Here is a 12694-nt window from a genome sequence, read left to right as displayed (position 1 = left end):
GTTTTTCTGCCCCTTCCAATATAAACTGTATATCACTCCAGGTCTTAGGATACCATACCTCGTTACCATGGGTCTCCAGCGAAGGCAGCTGTGCTTTGGTCGTGACGTGAGGGTGGTTTCGCTGGCACTGGGAATGGGCATATTAATAATATGGCTCGGGCGGACATTGGGTCGAACACTCGCAATCATTCGTGTTTCCGTGGCATCTGATGTGACATCTGACGTCGCTACTTGAGGTTGTTCTTTGCCATCCCAACTGTCACTCGTAGATCTCAATAAACTGCGCAAGGTAGCATTCAGAGCTCTGAGTCGATTTGCGGATTGTTCAAGGTATGGGTGAATGGCTTCGTCAGGTACCGGCATACCGACTACCAGCCGGCCTCCCTTGATATCTGTCAAGATTTGACGGCAAGGATGATCCGGGGCCTCGAGTTCGTCGATAATAGTGTTGCAGTCTTTGAGAAGCTTGCTGACTTCCGTGAGCAGAAGAGCAGTTCTTTTACTAAATATTACATATTAGCGCGGTCGCCATGGGATACAGTATGCTCCTACGTAGTGTCGTTTCTTGCACTGGAGCTCTCTCGAGTCTCCGTTGGCTATATCGCCTCTTCCCAAGGTGTTACACGGAAAAGGCCCAACAGATCGTCAAGCCCAATAAAGGGTCTTCACCGATACGGGATTTATTGGTTACACGGCTTGAACACGTGCCCGGGTAAGAGCCCTAGGCCCAGGCGTTCCTTTCATGTATATATAGCGGTTACTATTCCCTTCATTCCACCTAGCAACGCAGGAGCTTTGACATCCTACGAGATCATTATTGAATTGAGCCCCCTTTTGCTCGAAGCCCTCATAACGAGCCTCTGTCACACAAGGTTCGATGACCTCTCGTCGTGGCAAGCGTGGCGCATGGCCCGCGGCTGCCAAGACGGCGGAGAGCATTTGTGTGAATACGGGCATCCTGAGTTGACCCATCCATGTTTACCTCGTCCAGGACCAAATCCAAAATGTCCTATACGATATTGGCCGTGTCTATCACGATCTTGAGGCAGACTATGCCTTTGGCTCTGTTGGTATGGTGGAGCCTGTGTCTACATATGATGCTTCAATCTCCAAGGGTCTTGTCAGGTCTACTTCCATGTATAACGCATACTCGAACTACTTGTAATCACTAAAGGCAGACATTATTCGGCACACCTTTGATGATGCCGAAACCCTCGAAACGTTCCGCTCGACTTTTATCATGACGTTTGAGATGGACGTGGGCTTGAAAGCTGTCTTCAGCGCGCTGCCACGCCAAAATTCAAGCTGTCGGTATCGCATCTTCTTGGTGCTACTGGCGAGGGAAAATGTTGTTTCTTGCAGACTCGATCAAGGCCGACTGTATTCTGAGAGATGGAGCGACGGGGTGGTGCGAGAGAAGACACTTTATTCTCGTGGCGATATTTTCCCGGCCCCCGTGGTTTCATTGCAAATCGCCAATTTTCACCTCGATTCAGACCCGCTACTCGATGCCCCCCGAGATCGCTACTGAGGGGGATAGGCGTCGATGGGACTTGTACAGTTACAACTCCAAAGAGCGAGTTTGCAGAACACCACACCATATTCGATGGGGTTGAGAAGATTCAGGTGGTGGTTTAGATATGACTTTATAGAGTCTAGTAGTAAGAGCCCTGAGGGGCAAATTTATACCATCCAAGTAGTGGATGGCGTGCCGTGGAACTATAAGGTACCAGACATTTAGATACCTTCTCCAACAACTTATAAACCCTTATTGTTGCCTAGCCGACATATTGTGGGTGTTGGCGATATAGTTTTCCCCTGCAGGGCGTCGTAAATATTATAGCACACCAGAAGCCACGCCCTTTGACGAGAATGCCATGGAGGATGTTGTTGAGGACCATCATGTAAACAAGCATGAGGACATCGAAGGAATGAAGAGGCGGATACCGGCGGTTTAAGGACCATTATAGACCCACAGGAGTCAAGAGAATAGCCGAAGACCAAGTTAATATGCGAAATAAGGGAGTACGAGGCCTCGGCACAATCACAAGGGAAAGCGAATAAGCTCAACGGGTCCAAGTCTTGGTCGCTAAGCCTGTTACATGCATTGATGTGGGCCTAGCTAGCTTGGTATATTGTGAGCTGGGGCAGATGGTCTGGTGTTTTATGAGGCGCGAGCACCCTGTATAAAGAGGCTGGATATATCCATCAGTTACTTGAAATGGAAAGGCGCTAGATTTGTACAATGTAACGAAATTTCTAAATCTTCCCCCGCTTACCCCTCTCACTACACACACCCCAGGGTTGGGTGTGATCGGGGAAATACATTGACCATATTTCTGGTTCATGGTCAAGTTTCGTTTCTACCGCCAAAATAATAAGGGGAAGAGTCAATGTAACTACGAAGCTCAGCGCAAGTCAGCCGCACCTCCAACCTTGAAGTTAGCTCCCTAAACACATTCTATTTCCTTCATTCTGCCATCCTTGGCGGAAAAGGAACGGCAGCTTGTCAATTGAGTCCCTCTGTTCCATGTTTCTCTCCGTCTCGGTCTGATTTTGGCAACGCAAAATGACTTCTCTGTCGACCCAAGGCGTGTATTTTCGCCTATACCACATTTTGGAGGAAAAGACACGTCACAGGCCGTCATGGATCGAACAGGCCAATTACACTGCTTGGCTGCTCTGTCTAGTCGTGGCCTACGCGACGTGGAAAATCGCCTATGCACGGCTCCTATCTCCATTGAGACATATTCCGGGCCCCATGGCCTCGCGACTTACGTCCAAGAGGGGAACCTGGGCCGTTATCACGGGCAAAGCTTCAGACATTGCCTTGGCCGACTACAACACGTATGGCGATGTATACGTGGCCAAGCCAAACGCCGTCTTCCTCTGCGACCCGGAAGATGCCCGCAACGTCCTGTCGGTGGGCGAGTTTCGAAAAACAGACATGTATCGCATCTTTGAGTACGAGGGGGTGCCCAACGTGTCGACATTCACGGATCCCGTCGAGGCGAACCGTAGACGCCGCCAGCTTCATCCGTTTTTCAACTACGGGTATTTGGCCAAGGTGGAGCACAAGATTCTCGAAAAGGGGTTTCTGGCACTCAGGGAGCGATGGAACAAGGCCATAGACAAGGCCGCAGCCGAGGCAGGCCATGCCGACACCACCGTCGTCAATTATCGCATCGACACGCAGCTGGCCATGTTTGACATCACAGGCGTGCTCGTCTTCGGGAGAGACTTTCACGCGTTGCGTGACACAAATCTCGACTACACGAGCTGGGTGAACAATACGCTTACCTACATGCTGCTAAACCACTACTTCCCGGTCATGAAGCGCTGGCCCTTTTCCGGCCTCACCCGGCGCCTGAAGAAGTCGTACGACGATCTCGCCCGGTTTAGTCGGGACTCGATTGCCATACGCAAGCAACTTCTCGACAGAGGCGACGAGAAGCCCGTCGACTTGCTGCAAGCCTTGTTAGACTCGGTAGAGCCCGACTCTAAAATCCGCATGACGAGTCGCGAGGTGCAGACGGAGAGCATCAGCATGCTCGTGGGAGGATCCGAGTCCACATCGTCCGTCATTTCATGGGTCATTCACTTTCTACTGCTGTACCCCAACTACTTTACCAGAGTCGTCGACGAGGTCCGCAGTAAGTTCCCCCCAGACCACGTTATTACGCAGGCCGAGAGTCGCGCAAAACTGCCCTTCCTCGAGGCATGCATCTACGAGACGCTGCGCTGCATACCGACCGCAAGCACATCCTTCCCACGCATCTCCCATCAACGGGGCATCACTGTCAAGGGCCATTACATCCCCCCCGGCACGGAAATCGTAACCAACAAGTGCGCAGCCCAGGTGCATCGCGAGACCTGGGAGGACCCCTTTGATTTCAAGCCTGATCGCTTCATCGGCGGCAACAACGGCGGCGCCGAGGCCAAGCGCAACATGCTCTCCTTTGCGTACGGCACCAGAGTTTGCATTGGCAAGAATCTTGCCTGGGTGGTCATGATGGTCACGCTGGCCAACTTGTTTAATACGTACGACATTTCTCTTCCGGATGATAGCATCTTCAGACCGGAGAATGTAGATGCGGATGGTCGCCCCAAGATCATGCCTACAAAGCTGGGTGTGGCTACGATGCCGGCCAATCCAGACAGGGACTGTCGGATGGTGATTAAGAAGAGAGCAAGTGCCTAGATGGAGGTTCCCCGAAAAGAGGCAAAAAAAGAGAGAAAGAGAGATGGAGGGAGACGGAGACAGAGAGAGACAGACGGAGGGGGAGGCGCATTAGACCAGCTCGAATCACTTTACATTCAAAAAGAGCAGCATAGTAACAAGAGAATTTAGTTTACAACATAGCATGACGGTGAATACTCTGCAACCTGTCAATTTTGTACTTTGCACTACTCGCTACCAAACCAACTCGCAAGTCTGCCGCCAAAAGTCATTTTCAACCACACCAGCCATGGCTTCCTTATTCGTCGTCAGCAGAATATACACGCCATCCTTGCCCGGGGGCGGCGGCAAAAACGCCGCCATGGTATACGTGCCCTCGAACAAGGGCGTGAGCGACACAAAGGCGGGCTTGCCGAAGCCGAAATCCGCATCGTACAGCCCGAACCGGACCTGGCTCGTCGCGACCATGGACGTGGTCGTGTGAGAGGCCGCAAACGACAGCGGCCGCATGTAACTCGTCGGGTGCTGGCACAAGACGTCGTGGTATCCGCTCACGAGGGCGGCGTCGACATCGCCAACGCACCTCCTCACCTGGAGTGCCGATCTGGCCAAGGACGCCGCCGTGGTCTTTTGGCCATAGTCCTCCATGGTGTCCCTCATCAAAATGGGTATGAGAAGATTCCCCGTGAAGTTGTGCTTCATGCCTAGCCGGGGCCGCGCATCACAGGGTATCCGAACGGAGAAGTGTGTCTCGGGGGGAGGCGCAGGGCTGAACCAGCCCGCCCTCGGAACCGGCTGCTTTTGGCTCTGGACATAGGTTCTGCCCACTAGGGCGACGAGAAGGTCGTTGGTGCTCAGGCGAGCGACGTGCGCTGGCAGATGCTCCTGGGACGATTTCTGCAGGCTGTCGAGAGTCTGCTGGGTAATGTGGAAGAGGTGGGCTTGACCGGGGGGCGACAGACTGCCCAGCTTGCCGAGCAGGCGTCCCAGGTGGACGGGCGAGAGCCAAGTCATGGCGTCGCAGAGGAAATTGGCCGTCGCGTAGATGGCGTTGGATACGGGATCGAGAGGTCTTTTACGCGCCGTCAGGTACTCTTGGATGCAGGCCCGGTCGTGGCAGTACTCTGTGCCGGGGTTTGGCAACGACTGGGAAGCAGCGCAGCGCATGTTGGAAGCCCATTCTTTGACAAAGGCAAAGTAGCCCGCGCCGTCAAAGACGTAGTGCGGACAATTGACGAAGAGGATGAGGCCCGTGTTGTCGCGGAGACGCACCACGTGAACGTTGAGCAGCTTGATGTCGCCGGTGGTGTCGTGCGGCATGGCAAACGGCTTTACGGTCGCGACGCCCTCGGGCCATGACTTCCACGAGAAGTTTGCGGCTTCAAGAGTCGCAAAAGAAACGTTGCTGTCGTTTGGCAGGATGGTTTCGCGGAAGTCTGGACAGTTGATGTGCGATGGATCAAGGTCGATTTGCAGCTTGCATCTTGCGGTAGCCTTGATGTGGCCAAGAAGGATCGGGAAGGACTCGAGCGTTTGTGCCAGTGACTGTTTCAAGAGGGTAGTGGGCATGAATTCCTTTTGCTTTCCATCTTGGCCCTTGTTCCCGTAGAAGAATGCATATGGGATGTTGGAAAAAGATCCCTGCATATCGAACGCGGACAGGGAGAACGTTTGAGCCCGCAAGGGCTGCTTGATAAAATCTTCCATGGTGCATGAACGTCAAGAGATGCTCGAGCGTTGGGTTAATTATCGAGCTCACTCCATGCTGGTTACAAAAGGAGTTCCTAGATGCTGCATCAAAATGGCGACTTTAGCCTTTGCTGGTCACTCGAGAGGCTGCGGCCAGGTTGCTGGGCGCACATGCACGCGTTGGTTGGACTGGATAGTGGGATGGGATGCTAGCACGGTCTGGTGTCAGTATGTGCGGCCACTTTCTTTTCTTTTTTCCTTTCCTCCGCAAGGCGTGAAATAACACGGAATAATGCGCGTATACATCAGCGGGCAAATACAATATTCTTTGTCACAAGCCAGCACTGCTAAGAGACCCGTGCTTGTTGTGCTCACCCCGCCGTTGCCGAAGATGTCAAGAATACCGCCAGCTGAAGGGCAGATGGGGGGTCTGGTAGATGGGGCACGGATCTGTGGAGATGGACGGCGACCCACATGACCGGGCAGCTGAAAGCTTGCATATGTAGCTTTTCCCGAAAAGGCAGGCGTGGACCCCCAGGTGCCGTCTTGGCGATATTCGGGCTAGTGTTCCGAAACCCCTGCATGTGCCTACTCCGTACCTTGTCAAGGGTCAACGGTTTTTGACCAAGAATTCCTCCGCGCTCGGATAAGCAGAACCCTCCTCTTGGCGTGGAGCCGTGTCTAGTTTGGTCAAGTTGCATAATACATGTCCAGTTCACAGGCGTCGAGTACAAGGTCCGATTGGTATTGGCACATCTGTGGTGTATGCACTGCCGATTCTTGCCACGGCATGCCATGCAACATGAACACCAGTTGACCCAATTCCAGCCCGTCTCATGACGCTATTCGCAAAAAGAACACCTCTTTCGTCCATGACCCTCCACTTCATGCCGCAACAACAGAGTCCATGATGAACATATTGTCGAAATTCACGTCCTCCAAGGCGGTCGACTCAGGACAAGGACCCTATGATGAAGAGGTCGACGTCCTCATCGTCGGCGCTGGAGCTGCCGGCCTGACCGCTGCTCTGCGTACGCGCTTCCACAGCCTGCAACCGCTCCTCGTCGACAAGAACGACAAGCTCGGCGGCAGCTCTGCCTACTCGGGTGCCGGGCTATGGATACCACAAAACCCTCTTGCCGAGGCTGCAGGCATTCGTGACAACAAGCAAGATGCCTTGAAATACATGGAGGCTGTCATAGGTCATGATGCCGGCCCAGCCTCGTCACCAAGTCGGAAGCTCGCCTACCTCGACCAAGGCCCGCACATGGTTCGCTTCTTGCAGACGCTGGGCTTCAACTGGCGCCTGAGCCGCGGCTGTCCAGACTACTATCCCACGGCACCGGGTGCGATGCCGCACTTTGGCAGGACCATTGAACCAGGCGTCTTTGACCTGAATCGCATCGACAAGTGGCAGTCGCTGCTACGGGCGCGCCCGCGACAGCCACCGCCCCTCTTCACAGACGAGGCAAGCAGTGTCACGAGGCTGGGATCGTCCTTCAGAGACTTTGGCAAGGCCATGAGCGTCATGTGTCGCGGCATCTGGCTCAAGCTGCGCGGCCAGGCACCTGCGACCATGGGACAGTCGCTCGTCGGACAGCTTCTCTACCTGGGACAACAATCACAGGTGCCCATCTGGCGAAACGCGCGCCTGGTGGACATTATACAAGCGCCGGATGGGACAGTGGTTGGCGCAAGCGTGCAGCAGACAAACAGCGACGGTGGGCATCCTGAACTCCGCAGGATTCATGCCCGGCGCGGCGTATTGCTCTGCGCGGGTGGCTTCGCGCATAACAAGGAAATGAGGGACAGATATGGCCCGGCGCCAGCAAGCACCGAATGGACGAGCGTGCCCGAGGGAGACACGGGCGACGCGATCCAAGCCGGTATAAAGCTGGGGGCGGCAACGGCCCTCATGGACGAGGCCTGGTGGGGTCCAACAATTCTCGACCCTGTTCTAGGGAGATATTTCTTTGCCCTTCAGGAACGTGCTCGTCCCTATAGCATTATTATCGACTCGACTGGGTCACGGTTCATGAACGAGTCCGCGCCATACGTAGACTGTGGGCATAATCAATATAGGCGCAACCAGGAGGTCAAGGCTATTCCAGGCTGGCTGATCCTTGATACAAACCACCGCAAGAAGTACTCGCTTGGGTCTCTTATGCCTCGACAGGAAGCCAAAGTCGGCTTGGAAAACGGATATATTTACCGCGCTAATACCCTAGCCGAGCTAGCCTCCCAGATTGACATTAAACCGTCGGCGCTCGAATCGACCGTGGCTCGGTTTAACGGCATGGCGAAAGATGGCGTGGATGCGGATTTTGGCCGCGGCGGCAACGTTTTCGATAACTACTTTGGAGATCCAAAGGTTCAGCCCAATCCTAACCTAGGACCCATTGGTGCGCCGCCATTTTACGCGGTTCCTATTGTGCCCGGCGATTTAGGTACTAAAGGTGGACTCGTGACGGATGAACATGCCCGGGTCTTACGAAGCGACGGGTCTGTGATCAAGGGCTTATATGCGACTGGAAATACCACGGCGAGTATTATGGGCAGGACATATCCCGGGGCTGGAGCGACGTTAGGTCCTGCGTTAACATTTGCCTACATTGCTGTAAATCACATGGCTGGTTCTATAGCCTTGTAGCGTTGGTAGTGTAAAGACATTTGACTTCTTATTTCGCATCGTTCAAGCGCTCTATATTTCACGCCACAATATTTCGTGTCCAACCTGGCAAGCTGCAAGGTAGTTTGTCCAAGCACAGCGTTGTTTGGAAATGTTGCACCAGACTTGTTAGTTTCACAATAGCCACTGGTTAATAGCGGCCAACGAACTCTAGTACTTGTAGTGGGTTATTTCTGCGGCCATGTTGGAAGATATATACAGGATACCAGACGCCTTGTTACTAATAAATCACTTCAGCAAAAGACTGGAATCCCCTATTGCCAAGCACCCTACTCATCTGGCACTCTTCCAGCGTCAAATATACAAAAAACGCGTCGCGGCCCATGGCCAGGGACGGCGGCGGCGGCACAATCACAGCCACAGTTCTCGGATATGCTATGGGACTCACAAATACTGGTCTCCCGACGCCAAAATCCACCTCGTAAAACGGCAAACGGCTCTGGTTCGAAAAGGCCTGGCAGATCATCAACGAGTAAAGGATGCGAACCTTGTCGCCCAAAAGCCGAATCGACCTCATTGCGCGCTGTATCAGCTTTTCAATCGTCGCCCCATCGGCCGCCGACGTGGTGCTTCTCGAGAAGCGCGCCACCTCCATGACGCTCGTCTCCGTCATGGGCCGCAGCAGCGTCTCCGACGGTGCCGTGACAAACAAGCCCACGGCGCAGTTTCCCGTATAGCCCTCGGGTACGCCGAGGCGATGTCGAAAGTCACAAGGCACAATGGCGCTGGCCTGTGGTGGTTTTCGCCGAAAAATGCCGCCCTTGGACGACGATGACGAGGCTGACTTCTTTTCTTGCATCGTGCACTGCGCGTATGCTATTGTGAAGATGGCAACGAGCACGTCATTGTAGGATATGCAGTTGGACGGCTTTGACCCTGTTGTCGCCAGATTTTTGACCGCATCGAGCTTGTCACGACGTACTCGGAACAGGTGGCTTCTTGTGCGTCCCGCGGTGAGGTTTCTTTTGAGGATGAGACCCAGCAGCGAAACGACTGTCACCAACAGCATTGACAGAGGCCACATGTACCACGGCAGTGGACGTGGGCGAGCGTCTTGCGAGAGCTTCTCATACATGACACTTCGGCGGCAGAGGAGGGCGGCAGACGTCTGCGGCGGAGGAGACGGCGAAGCGGTGGCGGAAACTACCACATGATTGCGTCGGCGGCAGCAATCTGCCCAATGCCTCATGAAGGCGACGGCGCCCTTGGCATCGACAACAGCGTGTGCGATGCGAAGGACGATGGCGACGCCGCTGTTGTCAGCCAAGCGAGCGACGTGAACGCGCACAAGCTTGGATGCATCGCCGGCGGTGCGTGCAATTTGCGGTTCCGCAATTCGTATGCCCTCGGGCCAAAGACGTCGATGAAAACCCTCTGCCTTCAAGGTGCCGAAGCTCAGGGCAGCAGTCTCAGATACCTCCCAGCTTGGAGGGTTGAGGGCGTCCTTGTCGACAACGACCTTCATGGTGTTTCCCCAACCGTGTTGCAGTCTGCCCAACAGCATGGGAAAGTCGCGCAACGCATCGTAGAGGCTCTGCTTCAGCGATTCTTCTGGCAGCCAGTCGCGCGCGGATTGCGTATTCTCAAAGAAAAACACGTTGGAAATGTACAGGTGACTACTGATGATGTCCAGAGGCGACAAATCAAAATGGGCGCTTTCGATATTCGACCAGGCCTGTTCCATGATGAAGGATGGAGCCGTGTTGGGAATGCAAGCTTTGCCCATGCCACGGCCCATGACGGGACTGTTTCTTGGTGTACAATTGCTGCCATGGTATTTTTCAGACCTCTGAGAATTTTTTTAAATTTTTTTTTTTCTTTGCCCCCTCCTTGTAAACAACGCCGGATCATGGGAGTTTCCCCAAGAGCAATGTGGATAAGCGTAAGGGACCAGGCGGGGTATCGACCAAAAGTTCCTGACCACTCCTCTAGGCGCAAGCTCATGTCAATTGGAAAAAGAAGCTTCGCTCTCCAGTTTTGCTACCGGCCGAATGAAGAGTGCCGTCTTACGTCCAACGGCCGAAGAACAAGACACATTGACCCCTTGACCCTTGCAAGTGGCTTGGGGCGTGCTTTGCCGCACGAGATTCAGCTGGGTGGGGGATGCCGCACGAGGGGCCAGCCTCGTCAATCGTAAAAGGCATTGACAACGATTGACTAGGCAAGTGTCTGGTGTTGTATTGCACAATCGCAGATTGAAGCGTCGCATTGCTGTTGGTCATGGAAACCAGATACGGTGAGCCATGTTCAATTTCCCCGGCCATGATTCCGCGACTACCCGAGAGCTTGCTATCTCGTCTGGTAGTCTCACGCCAGGGCGTGCGTGCAACATTTGGAGTAACGACGGGGAAGACAGTCGAGTCAATGCAACTTGGCCAGACGAGTTGAGCACCAGCAGCGGCATTGAACACAGTCCCATGCCGTGATTCGGGGACCGCCAGACACACAGCTTGCTCAGGTCATTGATGGGGTGACCGACCAGCCTCGAGTCCAACACGCCAACCCGCCCTCTGAGTTCGTGTGGTGAAGAGAAGAGCATCCATCATGCCTCTGCAAGACAAGCTTCGCCTGGTTCAAGATGACGGCTTCCGCTTGATCCTTACGCTGAGCTTTCTGTGGATTCTGGCAAAGCTCCTATACGCATTCACTCTATCGCCCCTCCGATCTATTCCTGGCCCCAAGGTCGCGAGAATCACGGCCTTGCGAGCCATTCGCAACCGGTTGCCCAAAAATGTCATCCGCTATGCCCTTGACGACTTTCACACCTACGGGGACATTTACATTTCCAAGCCCGACACCATCACCCTCGGCAATCCAGTCCATGCTCGCGCTGTCCTTGGCGCCCTGGACTCTCGCAAGATGGACATCTACAAGAGCCTCAGCGACCCCGTGATGAAAAATCTCGTCACGTTCAGCGAGCCTCGTCTGGCCAGCCAGCGCCGCAGGCAGATTGGGCCCTACCTCAACAGTCCCAGCTACCTCGCGAGAATGGAGCAACTAGTCCTACAGTACGGCGCCGTCTCGATGATGCACAAGTGGAATGAGCAGCTAGATTCAGCAGCGTCAGGCGACAATGATGGGGACAGGGATACGAGGACAATAGAATTAAATTACCGGAATGACACGCAGCTAGCGACCTTCAACATCATGAGCGCCCTGGCGTTTGGGCGCGTCGACAAAGCCACCTCGGACAGCAGCACCGTGGTTGACTGGATCGCCGCCACGGCCGTGTACATTGGCATCAGCATCAACTTCCGGATCCTGCTGCGCTTTCCACTATCTCTGCTGGTGCGGCCGTGGCTGCGCAAATACGACGACTTTGTCGGATACGCGCGCGAGTCGGTGCGGCAGCGCAAAGAGCTGCTCGACAAGAACCCAGACGACAAGACGCCCGCAGACATGCTCCAGGCCTTCATCGACGCCGAGGACCCGGACTCGAAGATTAAAATGAGCCCGCTCGAGGTCCAGGCCGAAAGCGTGGGAATGCAGCTGGCCGGGAGCGAGACAACGTCGGCGTCGCTGACGTGGGTGTTCCATCTCCTCACGCTGTATCCAGACGTGCTCGACCGAGCCGTTGGCCAAGTGCGCTCGCGGTTCGGCGCCGACCATCTCATATCGTATACCGATTGCAAACAGCACTTGCCGTACCTCGAGGCTCTTGTGTACGAGACGTTTCGTTTTGCGCCCATCACGTCGGGTTTCATGCCTCGCATGTGCAGCAAGGACATGTCCTTGCAGGGCTACCGTGTGCCGGCGGGAACGCACATCGCCTTCAACCTCATGGCCATGAACAACCACCCGGACGTGTGGGAGCAGCCGGATCGTTTCTTGCCCGAGCGATTTTTGGGAAACGAAGATGCCAAGCGGAATATTTTTGCCTTTTCGTACGGGCCGAGGAGCTGTATTGGGAGGAACTTGGCCTGGATGGAAATTATGACGATTCTCGCCAACGTGATGAATACGTTTGATATCCGCCTACCAGAGGATTCCATGTACGGTCCGCACAATGTGGATGGAAACGGCACGCCCGTCATGATGCCCTCGCATTGTCACATTGTGTTTGCGCCGCAGCGGCCGGACAGGGATTGCAGGTTGCTGGTGTCGAGGAGACCGCCGCCGAAGGAGGCATGAGGTTA

The 12694-nt window shown here is 54.5% G+C and overlaps 5 protein-coding genes across 5 annotated transcripts; 3 read left to right on the top strand and 2 right to left on the bottom strand.

Moving 5' to 3' along the window:
• Positions 1 to 2569: 2569 nt before the first annotated feature.
• MAA_06593 (Cytochrome P450 CYP5081D) lies at positions 2570 to 4201 on the top strand (the record flags this gene model as incomplete). The annotated part of the gene is made up of 1 exon (XM_007824591.1): positions 2570 to 4201. One exon carries the CDS (start codon positions 2570 to 2572, stop codon positions 4199 to 4201), a length of 1632 nt encoding a protein of 543 aa, XP_007822782.1.
• A 213-nt stretch (positions 4202 to 4414) lies between these two features.
• On the bottom strand, positions 4415 to 5887 carry MAA_06592 (transferase family protein; the record flags this gene model as incomplete). The annotated part of the gene is made up of 1 exon (XM_007824590.1): positions 4415 to 5887. One exon carries the CDS (start codon positions 5885 to 5887, stop codon positions 4415 to 4417), a length of 1473 nt encoding a protein of 490 aa, XP_007822781.1.
• Positions 5888 to 6779: 892 nt separating this feature from the next.
• On the top strand, positions 6780 to 8519 carry MAA_06591 (FAD binding domain-containing protein; the record flags this gene model as incomplete). Its single annotated transcript, XM_007824589.1, has 1 exon — positions 6780 to 8519. One exon carries the CDS (start codon positions 6780 to 6782, stop codon positions 8517 to 8519), a length of 1740 nt encoding a protein of 579 aa, XP_007822780.1.
• Positions 8520 to 8778: 259 nt separating this feature from the next.
• Positions 8779 to 10296, bottom strand: MAA_06590 (transferase; the record flags this gene model as incomplete). The annotated part of the gene is made up of 1 exon (XM_007824588.1): positions 8779 to 10296. The coding sequence occupies one exon, from the start codon at positions 10294 to 10296 to the stop codon at positions 8779 to 8781; it is 1518 nt and encodes a 505-aa protein (XP_007822779.1).
• An 806-nt stretch (positions 10297 to 11102) lies between these two features.
• On the top strand, positions 11103 to 12689 carry MAA_06589 (Cytochrome P450 CYP5081B; the record flags this gene model as incomplete). Its single annotated transcript, XM_007824587.1, has 1 exon — positions 11103 to 12689. One exon carries the CDS (start codon positions 11103 to 11105, stop codon positions 12687 to 12689), a length of 1587 nt encoding a protein of 528 aa, XP_007822778.1.
• Positions 12690 to 12694: the final 5 nt, after the last annotated feature.

Source organism: Metarhizium robertsii, assembly GCF_000187425.2.
Source record: "Metarhizium robertsii ARSEF 23 chromosome Unknown MAA_Scf_11, whole genome shotgun sequence".
Lineage (NCBI taxonomy): Eukaryota > Fungi > Ascomycota > Sordariomycetes > Hypocreales > Clavicipitaceae > Metarhizium > Metarhizium robertsii.
The sequence above is the reverse complement of the archived record's forward strand: the minus strand, read 5'-3'. Positions and strand labels throughout refer to the sequence as shown.